We start from the raw sequence: 11,106 nt of genomic DNA, 5'->3' as shown, positions 1-11,106 counted from the left end.
GATGACATAATAAAAGAAAAGAACAGGATGGGAAGACCAGGCGATGGGATTGGGGGTTAGGGCTAATCGTTTTGCGGGATGGATTTCCCTTCTTCCGTCCACTGGTCGCGAGGGTGCAGAGATGTGTACTGGTCGAGCGTCGAAACGACGGGGCGCTTTTATATCATGGCATGGCGTTTGAGTTTCCTTTTCCGTTGTGGGATTTTCGGGTTCAAGTTGAATAAACAAATACCTTACTAGTTCACGAAAGCCCCTCTGTGCTCGCTTTGTTCGAGTCGTAATAATCTAATGTCCCGCTTTTCCGTTGTCTATGTTTTTTTCTTTTTTTTCTTGTTCAAGTAGTTTGTTCTTCGAAGCTTCCTCTCTCTTGGTCGTGACGATAGGGATTAAATCGGATTAAATCGTCCGCCCACTCGACCCTGGCCCTGTTCCTCCCCATCAACACCAGGGATTGCATCCTCCCTCGCGGTATTATGATTACTCTCGAATCCCCTGAAGTCATCAAGTCATAAACTAGGAGCGTTCTTGCGGGCTTTTGCCCTTACGGCTGCTTCCCTCATGTCCCGACCATGTCGACGTCCCCATCCCTGCTTTCCTCCCCTTGCGGCTTGCGCATCATCCAGGCAATCACAGCCCACACGATTTTCAAGGCCTCGAGCCGCTCCTCAGCAACAAAAAGGTCAAACCATGGGGTGCGGCGTACTTCGAGGTTGCCCCAACTGCGCGGCGTGTCTTCCTCGCTCGCTCCCTGCAGCACCTCCAGCAACCGGTCCGGCACTCGTACGCGCAAGATGCTGACGTGGTGGAAGAGCGAGCTGACGATGAAGATGTCGTCATACTCCGAACCGGGTACCTTGCCGATAGCCTCGTATCGTGTCTTTGGGTCCCAGGATGATGATGGAGGGCGGATCATGCGGTAATTGTCGTAGATGCTCATCTGCTTGCGAACGTGCTTGACTGCCGGTATCTTGAACAAAAAGTCCGAAGACGAATCAGGTGCTGTGGTACCGGGTGTGTCGGTGTTGCCGCCTGGGGCGTCCTTGTCTGCCTCGGCAGCGTCGCGGTCGATTTCGCGGCCGATGGGCCCACCGGAGCCCCCTCCCCAGCGTCTCTTGGTGGTCCACCACTGGCCCTCCCCGGGACGGCGCTCGGTCTTGCCCTCACGAGCCCGGTGCTGGGCGGTGACGAGGGCTGCGATGAGCTCGCGCGCAAAGTCAATGTTATGGTCAATTTCTTCGGCGAAGCTGGTGGTCGCGCGTGCCGATATGGCGGCGATGGGTCCGTCCACGAGTCCCTTGCGGGCCGCCTCGCGAGTCCGCGGACTGCGGAAGATGAAGGTGCAGCCGGAGGGAATGTAAGAGCTACGCGGCGCTGGGAGAGTCGACGGATCGACGTCGTCTCGTGCGAGGGAAGAAGGGGTGGGTGCTGTGAGATGCAGACGCGGCTCAAGGCGGGAGGGCGAAGGGCTGCAGCCGAAGTCGTAGGCGACTAGCTTCACGAACGCGTGGACAAGGCCCTGGCGGTATTCATGTGGCATGGAGGCACCGGCGGCCGTGCGATAAGTAATTGGCTGGTCGTCAGCTTGGCAGTTGTCTTGCGAAGTGTTGTCCGCCTCGGGTGATTCAGTCGTAGCCGTTTGTCGAGGTTTCGATGTATCATCCCAAAAGCTTGATAGGGCCTCGAGGCAGCGAAAGAATTCGAAGGTATTACCCAAACGAACCGGCGGCTTTCCCATGGGCGGGGGCATGCGCCTGACGACGCAAAAGCCCTCATCGTTGGGAATGGATAGCTCTCGTTTGCGGTCCTGGTAGGTCTGACAGCCTGGCGACTGAGCTCCGGTGTTGAGTAACCGCTTCGTTTCGTCGTTGCGGTCTCGGGCCTCCTCCGGAGATAGCTGATCCCAAGCGTCAAAGTCGGGGACGTAGGCCGGGTCGGGTATGAGGTCCCGCGCCGATTGGACGGGAATTACGTGAACTCCGAGTGCCTCGAATATGGAAGGGGATAAGTCCAAGAGCCGTGAGATGGATTGTAGGTAGGTGACCAAAGGTCTTGTCGATTCGGTCGGCGCGGGAGGCGGTTGCTGGAAGTGGGGGTTGTGTTCATGCGGGAGGGTGACGGGCGTTGGCGGTGGGATATCCTTGGGGTCGATCTTGGCGATTCTCGGTATTGCAACTAAGGGAAATGTGAGCTTGAAGAGACGTTGGAGAAGCCTAAGGCCATCACGGAGGATATAATTGTGGTTTTAGGTAGTGTGCAGAGAAGTGTAGGTCGTGAGGGACGAATGGTGAGGAAAATATGACAAATATGTGGGAGACGGGAGGCAATTCACTTGGACCACTGAGTCCCTCCACCTCAGTTTACGTCGAATCAAAACAATCCGTAACCAAGCCGCAACGTGCGTGGCAGGGGGGATCAAACGAAGGATTGAAGCCAAAGAGGCAACGGGCAAGATGAAGCGGGCTGGACAAGATTGCGCACATGTGGGCAATGGACTGAGATGCAGAGCCGCCGCATATATGTAGAAATGGACGGGAAGAATGAGCTGGAAGGCTTACCCAGACCCGAAATCGAACGAAACATGATGGGCAGATTTGATGAGGTCTTCCTCCTGTTGGGCAGTTTCCGTTCTGGTCCAGATCAATGGCTCGGCGAGGCGATGAGTTATATTCCGAGTTTATGGTGTATCCTCCAATTCAAGCATCTGCCAAAGGCCGAAGTAGAAAAATGATGACAGAGAAGAATATGGAACTGGGGAGAGGTGTGTGTAGGAGGGCGAACGAAGGGAGGGAGACGGAGTGACGTCGTCGTACAAACGACGGACGCAAGGAGAGCTTGGATCAGAACGTGGATATTTTTGAGGACACCGCCGCCTGAGTCTATCTGCGGTCGCCTCATGCAACCCAGGTTCAGTCTTGGCTGGACCTAGCAACTGGGGAAGGACGCAAATAAAACTCCGGACATTAGGCCAAGGGTCAGGCGAAGTCGTTGAACGCTGGGCGGTGGGAGATGGGTAGCGAGGCACCGATACAGCGATAAGGCGTAGTTGTCCAACACCTGGGTAGTTGACGGATTCCCTTCACATGTACGTCTTCGGGTCAACGCAAGGAAGAGAAGTTGACGATATCAATGGACGGTTTACCAAAAAGGTGGCTGGAGATGGTGGTGGGGTTGTGAGGCAGGCGGGGTTGAGGATTGAGGTGTCGTGAATAACTGGCGCTACCCGCCAATTAGTAATGGGGAGTGTTCGGGAAGTCACCCAGCCAAGGGAGGGTGGGTGTGGTTCTGCTGCCATTGAAAGAACTAGTCGTCGGTACACACGAAGTAGGTACCGTAGTGTGTAATTACCTAGGTACCTAGGTAGTGTAGTGTATGTACAGGTACCTGTGGTGTGGTGCGGTGACAGGCCGGATACGTATCAGACCAATACATAATGGTTTAGGGAAATTTTGGGTTGTTCGATATAAGATTTCTAGGTACTTCGTATGTTGATAGGTAGGAAATACGTCCCCACGAGTCTATCATCACGGTGGATGGTTGGTGATAGCGGCTGTTAGTACGGGCCTATGGTCGCCAGGGCTTCTGTGTCGATGTGTCAGATGTGCCACTCCATGTTGGCTTGGAAGTTTATGCGCTTCGGCTCGGGATTCCTCCAGATTCTGTCCCTGGAAAGGACGGAGGCAAGCTGCGTGTGCTTCGAATCAGCTATGGCGATGGATGATAATTCGTGGAGGTGGATGTCTATAACATATATCTCGTAGCATGTTTCACTTGACGGCCCCACGGTATGAGTATTGAAACGACAGTCTGGGAGGACCAAAAGAGAGAGAGAGGTTCTCAGCAACACGAGACTAGACTATCATTCGGAGGAAACGCTAGACGATGAGAAGAATAAAGAGTGTCGGGTGGGAAAAAAGAACGAAAGAGACAAAAAGCGAGCAAACGCGTGGTACGGTACAAGGTACGGAGTATGATGATTGGACGAAGTTCGCTTGACAGTTTCTACTATGTACTCACGCGATCAGAATCCGACGACTTTCCTCGTCAGTCCTCACAGGAAACCCCAAGCTGCAATAGTTATGTATTCCCTTTCCACGATCGCCTGTATTTCAGATACATAGTTTGTCGGATATGCGCAACTCAAGGCAGGGCCGTGTCGTTCATTGTAGGCAATCACCCAAGTGTCATCCTTGTCGCAGCACTGAGTACTTTGTACGTCTCAGCTAGCTTAGGTATTTGAGGTGTCAACTCCGCAAGTCCAAACGCGCTTGTGTGTGTGATCTGCGACCGTGTTCCATATGCGTCACTGCATCGATGGAATCGGCTTTTTTGGGTATGAGTTTCAAAGAAAGAACATTCTTTTTCTCTCCTTCCAGGACAACCCCACCATATTCTGTCTAACCGGTCATCTAGGATCTGGGGCTATACGGGCATTGAATTTTACTGGTGACATTAAGAAGGCTTCTCACGACCCGACGCGAAACTTCAAAGTACCAAGTAACGAGCAGTGGTCATTGAAGGAATACGCTGGGGAGAATTTCAAGCCAGTACTATCACAAGTACATATGTGTATGTTTGCCCATCCCCGCGGAGGAATCCTGTAACAATATATTAAGGATCGCAGTCCCGCGTCGTGACCGGCTCCCGGGTGGACCCGGAGCCATAGGCGGGACTCGCTGTGTGCGTGGTAAGCGTATGTAGGGAGTGACTGTGGCGGGTTGTGCTTCAGGTGTGTTGCGGAGCACCATGCTAGTTCTCGATTGGGCTAGTGACCCGGCACGCCCGCTGGCGGTGTGCTCCTAGCGGGTGGGGCCCCGCTGCAGGAACGAGAACACAGACGAAGCGCGCGCTCCCCCATACTTCCCCACAAAACCCAGCCCCCAGTCCTGGGACTTCACCGACGGTGGTCCCAGGGCAAGAAAGTGGCTTTCTACATTCTGACCATTGGCACACCCGGCTCTTTTCACGAGCCAATGCAGAGATCTATTGATCAAATACCGCCAAACCAACCCATGTCTCATTAGCATCATTGTACCGTGGGCATGAAGCAACATCCGAGTCCGTGCCTTGTGTGAGGAGAGAGGAGAGTATGGGGTGAGTACAACGTGCTTACATACTCCTCCCATGCCTTCGTTCCCGGTACGTTGTAGGTACACAACTCCAGCCCGCCGTCACTGGCACACATACCTTGCTTTGTCCGTGCCTGACATACCATGTACTATCTACATGCCTCGACCTTGTTGTATTTCGTACCCAGGCGGCATTCCCCTTCCGTCTCTCTCCGTCTCTCCCCATCTCATCAGTCTTTCATTTGAATATTGTCACTACTAGCAACTTCCATTTGCCGTATTGCCCTGTTCTCTTCTTCTTCTCTTCTTGACCTCTTCTGCGTCTTCCCTTTTTTACGAGCGAAAAGATAGCGTCGACGTCTGCCGTAGACCCCTTCCCTGGGACATTACAACGTCCTGCTTCGCTGTTGGCTGGACCCTTCGCTGGCTTTTGATCTTCTCCGTCTCACACCGCGTCCTTTCGATGGCAATCAACGCCCTCTGAAGTTTCCTCCCCTTTTTGTCCCCTTGGACGTTTTCTCTTTCCTAGAATATATCCTCCGTCCTCTCCAGGCGAAGGACGTATCTCTTTTGTCAGATCTGGCTGCGACTGGACTCGCACCGCTAGACTACGACAATGTCTAGCCCGATTCTCCCCGATGGGTTTTTCTTCACCACCATAAACGGCAGAAGATGCACCGCTGTTCCGAGAGCAGGAGCCATCGCAACGGCCCAACCCCCTCCTGACGCACCCACGCCCACGCCCACGCCGGTCCAACCCCCATCTCCGCCGCCACCTGACCCTCCTCGAGCTCAGTTACCCGATCAGCAGGAGCCTCCTCAAGAGCAGCGTCCCGAACAGGATGTCCCCTTTCGAGAACCCCCTCAGGCAGAGCAGCCTCAAGATCAGCCTCCACAGACGCTTCGTCAACCGCCGCCCCTGCCTCCGCCTCCGCCCCCCCCTGCCGAGGAAGTGCCTGCATCTCCGACAACGGCATCCCGCTCTTCCACCAGGGCGCCAGCACCGCCAGAACCGTCCCTAGAGAATCCAACTATTCCATTCCGTACGCTCATCCCCCTCCCCCAAGCATCCCAAGCCCAACACCTGTTGGTGCGTCCACTCCAGGAGCCCTCGGCACAGCCGCCTCCCCTGAGAGAGACGGGGACCAAGGCAGTCGCTAATAACGGCGATGGAGAGGATCCTACTTCGGCCTTTCCCCGGCCATCGGGCGGCGTGCCTAGCTCACGGGTGGCTGCTGGACAGACCAGTCAGACTAATGGAAATGTAGTGGTTCCCAGCCAGAGTAGTCCGGGTGGCCAGGCAGGCAACCCTGGCAACTCTCTTTTAGTGCCATCTTCAACTACAGGTGGCAGCGAGTTTCTGGTAACGACGGCGTCCTCTGCCTCGACCAGTCAGCCTGGAGGAGGCGCCGCCGGGACCGCCAACAGTGATTCACCGGACTCTGGATTAGCGAAAGGCATTCAGGAAGGAGGCAGCGACAGCAGCAGCAGCAGAAGCAGCAGCAGCGATGGTGATACTTCGGCCTTGTCATCAGCCGCCATCGCGGGTAGCGTCATTGGAAGCGTGGTCTTCCTAACTCTGCTCGCCCTATTCTTCTGGTTCCTCCGAAAGCATCGTTCTCGTAGTCACAGGGCTGGTGCCACTCCACATTCGGGTCAACCAGGAGGGCGAAAAGAGCGACCATACATTTTCGACCAGGAATCTGTGGGGCCGACCCCCAAGTCGGCTCGATTGAAGGCTGCGTTGGGATATAACTACCAGCGCTTTCGAGGCCAACTCGGCGGGTTTCTCGGGGAAGGCAGTCATGGCGCCCGGGCCGCGGCCTCGGGCTGGGAGCGTTCGGAATCGCCCGTCGCGCCGCAGCATAGCCACCACAACTCGTTTAGTCCCCGTGGCGAAGCCCAGCGCGACATCCTGACGACCAAGGATCGCTTGAAAGATTGGTGGGACCGGTTGACGGCGGACGCCTTGTTCAACTGGCGACTCCGTAACGACAGAGCCTTGGATCCCGACCCTTTCGCCTCGGTCCGCGAAAAGCAGAGTGAAACAACGGCACCAAGACGCAGATCGAGCGACTTTGCTTCGTTGTTGGGTATGAGCGAAAAGGGATTCGAGCGTGAGGAGAAACGTCAGAGTGCGGCCCGAAGGACTGAAAGCAACACCTCCATGGATCATTTCCTGGGGGGCCTAGGGCTCAATGTCAACAGTGCGAACCCGGATCCTTTTGCCGACACTAACGCGCTTCCCGCCGAACCAGCCAGAGCGGCAGGTGCGAACCCCTTTGCGGATAGTAATGAGGTGCCGATCGCCTCAACAGCGGCGATGTCGGGGCCGTATAGAGTCGCCAATGCGCGTCGGTCACGAGCCTCGACCATTGCTGGCCCCGGAGCGCGTCCGCCGAGTACGCTGCCACCCGTCTCCCCACGGTATGATTCGGTTTACCGAGATTCCAGCGGATCCATGGAAACTTTCGACACGCGCCGTAACCGGTGGCGCTCTGACCCTTTCGATCTTGAGCGTCCCGAGTTACTGGGCCACGCGTCTGCGACGGAAGGGGGAGTAATTGGCGAACCAAAGCGCCCTTGGCCCACGCACACGAGGGGTCAGAGCTCTTTATCCAAGTACAGCAGCGGACTCGGATCGAATAACTGGATTGAGCCAGGCCCGGATGTTGGCTCAGCCCGACCGCCAGTGGACAGCTGGAATGGGTCTCGCAGCCCGCCACTGGCCCCTCACTGGCGGCCGGCAATGCGGTCTGACGTATATGAAACAAGGGAAACCAGAGGCAGCATAGAGAGCAATGTGAGCTTTGGCAAGGCTATGTAAAAGGATGAGGGGCGCCTTGAGGTCACTATTGAGGAATTACGTGCCGATGATACCATTGTCGGAGTTGAGGAGGACGAGAAGAGATGGCGGTCGCTGGGCCATTCGGTTCGGCAAAGGCGTGCGGAGTTGGAAAAGAGCGTGCGAGCTGTCCATGGGCGGAGGGAAGGATTGGGATGAATGTGTTCTATTTGGCTTGACTGGCAAGAAGCTCCAATGAAGGGGACGTCGGGACGTTGGGATGAAGGCATGATACCGGAAGGCGTTGGTCATGGTGTTAGGGTGTTCTCGAGTAAAGAATCCAATCAATCGTTACCACCAGTTTGAACGTCTAAAACACATATTCGTCGCGCAATTCGTCTGCCGACTCGTGTGTCTGGATAGTCGTGAGAAATCCATGTCAAAAGGTGATGCTATTATGTAGCTTGGATGTCGATTCCAGGTCGCCGATGAATAAGGTATCGAGATGGTAACGGAAGTGGTCTCCGAAGCCCTGTACGTCGTACGTTGTACCCCGTTACATAATACATTACTGTACTTCACATTCTGCTTTAGGAACTGAATGGATGGACCACTGGTGACCGACCACTCATATGATATTTAGGAGTGGGGCTGAATCCGGCATGGACGACACTGGATAATGATGACGGTACCTTGAGAATTCGAGCCCCCACCCACTTGACAGCTCCCATCCCATCCTCCCCCTCCCCCCCGTCTTTCTCCTCCACCACCTCCATCGTATGAAGCCGTAATAGGGGAATCTTTGACCAAAACCAGCCGTGTTTCGAATTTTGCGGGTTTCGGTATTCTTGCACATCAAAAGTTCATATCAGAAGAGCTTCGTATTCTCTGTGTATATCAGCTAATTACCCGGCGTCTCTTTTGCTTTATTGGAAACGACACTCCACAGGAATCGTTGAAGATCAACTTCCAATGACAGATTGAACCCCGTCATTCCAACGGGCTTCCAGCCTCCCCTGCCCGCCCGCCAATTAGGTGCTTCTGGAGAAGACGATAATATCAATTCCACCACTCCGTCGATTTCCCCTGGGTACACACAGAGTCGGTTATCCTTTACTTGACGACATTTACGATCCTACGAAGCTACTCCCCTCGATTGTCACTTTGGCCAACACTCGTTTGTTCTCCGCCAGAGTTCTTTCACGAACATCCAACCAATCCTTCGAACCGCCGGTCCAACCTCCGTCATCAATTGAGATTTTGTTTATCTTTCTATCAAGCATTACTTACAGCCGTGGATACCTCCCTTCCTCTCGTATTTGCTCCGCGATCGCCATCGATACAAGCTCCATAATAAAAGCCCCCACCAATATCAAGAGACGATACGTGGCGAAAGCGATCATGGCCTCCCACCGAAGCTTCCCTTCTCCGGAGAACCGCGCTTCCTCCACCCCTTCCTCCGGCAGCCAGACACCCATCGACTCCTCTCATAGCCCATCCATGTCCTCCTCTTCGGTGATTTCGTCAATGTGGACCGGTCTCGTACGCCACTTCACCATGGACGCTTCTGCCGACATGGCCCAAAGACGCCAACGGCCCTCAAACCGCAGCCGTGATGGCGCGCCCCGCTTAGCTCACGCCTTCACTGAGCCGATGCACCAAAAGGCCAAAGACGGCATACACGATGTCTTTGTTCCAAGCCATCTTCGTCGCACCGCCAGCCCTTTCCGCCCGCCTCCGCTCGAACCCATCGTCCTCCACGGCTACCAGGAGAACACTCCAGCCAGTGCCCGTCTACTCACAACCGGCGTGGCAGAAGAGATTCGCATCATGTTGCCCGAGCGCCTGCGCATCGTCGAGGACTGGGAGCTCATCTACAGCCTCGAGCAAGACGGCGCGAGCTTGAGCACCTTGTATCAGAAAGCAGCCAAGGTCCAAGGCCAGCGGGTGGGGTTCGTTCTCGTGGCAAGAGACGAAGTTGGAGGGGTAAGTAGTCAGACATCCACGAAGCCATCGGCGTCCGGCCCCCCTATTTTACCCAAGCCGACAGGCTACCTACCCGACTGCTCTGCCGCAGCTTTTCTGACGTTCAACGACCGCAGACTTTCGGTGGCTATCTATCCGAGTATCCACGTCCTACCCCCGGGTATTTCGGGAACGGCGAATGTTTCCTCTGGCGCGTCTCCACGCTTTCCGGTCTCCCGCCCCCTCCTTCGGCCGATACAGCGAATGCCTCGCGCTCCACCACAATATCGAATCCTACCCCGTCCAACTCAACCAACACCGAGACATCACATACTTCTGCACCTCCCGACCTTCTCACCTCCGCCCCGACAGGGGTCCCCGCAGAAAAAGGCTCGCAGAAAACCGAGACGCTGGCTCCGCCGGCAGAAGACCCGAAACGCTCCGTCTCCCCGGCCACGGCCGAGTCTCTCCGCTTCAAAGCCTTTCCCTATTCCGGCGTAAACGAGTACTACATCAACTGCGAGACGGGCTTCCTGAGCATGGGCGCGGGAGACGGGCACTACGGCCTGTGGCTTGACGACTCTCTAGAGCGTGGCCGTAGTGGCCGCAGTCAGACGTTCGGAAACGAGCCGTTGAGCGACGAGGGAGAAAAGTTCGGTATCCTTGGCGTAGAGCTCTGGGTTCTTGGGGCGTCATCGTCTTGATTGTTGTGCCATCGACTGCAACCTTCCGCATCAGCTGAAAGGAAACCCGTTCCCAGAAAACGCAGTGATACTCAACCCTTCAGAGTCTTGGATATAGAGTATGCATAACGCGCAAAGAGGGAAACCGTCTTTTCTTCGCAGGTATACTATGGAGCGCGATTAGATAGCTAGTGATAATGATACCCTGGAATTACACCGCACCCCATCTTTCTTGCGTCTTCGACCAGTCTCGCGGTCGTTCTCCGGTTGGACTGTAATACTATAACACATGTTATCCATCAGAGGACTCGAAAATATAATGACGACCAGCCAGCTGAAATTCTTGGAGGAAACAGCAATCGGACCGAGAGGAATTCCATACAACATAATGAGGGCAAAGAGGCACGTATATCGTTGACACCAGGCCAGTGCATCGCAGTGACCTACCCAACCACGCAAATAGGCAAGGCAAGAAAGTAGGCACTTTGCCTCTTTGAAAAACTATTCATATTCGACTGATCGTTTATCGCAGTCCCCACAACCGACGCCCAATCCTGCTCAAAGCCTACATCACATAAATCTACCCATGCCCATGCTGATCATGCCC

The 11,106-nt window shown here is 55.0% G+C and overlaps 4 protein-coding genes across 4 annotated transcripts; 2 read left to right on the top strand and 2 right to left on the bottom strand.

The window, feature by feature from the left end:
* Nucleotides 1-556: 556 nt before the first annotated feature.
* ACRALDRAFT_2045011 (uncharacterized protein) lies at nucleotides 557-2,580 on the bottom strand (the record flags this gene model as incomplete). The annotated part of the gene is made up of 2 exons (XM_071021488.1): nucleotides 557-2,172; nucleotides 2,556-2,580. The coding sequence occupies 2 exons, from the start codon at nucleotides 2,578-2,580 to the stop codon at nucleotides 557-559; spliced, it is 1,641 nt and encodes a 546-aa protein (XP_070871242.1).
* Nucleotides 2,581-5,682: 3,102 nt separating this feature from the next.
* ACRALDRAFT_1083738 (uncharacterized protein) lies at nucleotides 5,683-8,239 on the top strand (the record flags this gene model as incomplete). Its single annotated transcript, XM_071019502.1, has 1 exon — nucleotides 5,683-8,239. One exon carries the CDS (start codon nucleotides 5,683-5,685, stop codon nucleotides 7,891-7,893), a length of 2,211 nt encoding a protein of 736 aa, XP_070871240.1. The 3' UTR covers nucleotides 7,894-8,239.
* On the bottom strand, nucleotides 7,477-8,239 carry ACRALDRAFT_1066261 (uncharacterized protein). Its single transcript, XM_071017309.1, has one exon. It carries the CDS (start codon nucleotides 8,161-8,163, stop codon nucleotides 7,930-7,932), a length of 234 nt encoding a protein of 77 aa, XP_070871241.1. The 5' UTR covers nucleotides 8,164-8,239; the 3' UTR covers nucleotides 7,477-7,929.
* A 405-nt stretch (nucleotides 8,240-8,644) lies between these two features.
* On the top strand, nucleotides 8,645-10,742 carry ACRALDRAFT_1078240 (uncharacterized protein). Its single transcript, XM_071018744.1, has 2 exons — nucleotides 8,645-9,837; nucleotides 9,954-10,742. Exons 1-2 carry the CDS (start codon nucleotides 9,253-9,255, stop codon nucleotides 10,518-10,520), a joined length of 1,152 nt encoding a protein of 383 aa, XP_070871239.1. The 5' UTR covers nucleotides 8,645-9,252; the 3' UTR covers nucleotides 10,521-10,742.
* The last annotated feature ends 364 nt before the right edge of the window (nucleotides 10,743-11,106 follow it).

Source organism: Sodiomyces alcalophilus (assembly GCF_042370955.1).
Source record: "Sodiomyces alcalophilus JCM 7366 unplaced genomic scaffold ACRALscaffold_10, whole genome shotgun sequence".
Lineage (NCBI taxonomy): Eukaryota > Fungi > Ascomycota > Sordariomycetes > Glomerellales > Plectosphaerellaceae > Sodiomyces > Sodiomyces alcalophilus.
The sequence above is the reverse complement of the archived record's forward strand: the minus strand, read 5'-3'. Positions and strand labels throughout refer to the sequence as shown.

Bases quoted from the DNA above. Each gene is read 5' to 3' on its own strand.
- ACRALDRAFT_1066261 (XM_071017309.1), bottom strand. From the start codon at position 8,163: ATGACCAACGCCTTCCGGTATCATGCCTTCATCCCAACGTCCCGACGT.
- ACRALDRAFT_1078240 (XM_071018744.1), top strand. From the start codon at position 9,253: ATGGCCTCCCACCGAAGCTTCCCTTCTCCGGAGAACCGCGCTTCCTCC. The intron at 9,838-9,953 runs GTAAGTAGTCAG...CAACGACCGCAG, and splicing joins CAAGAGACGAAGTTGGAGGG to ACTTTCGGTGGCTATCTATC.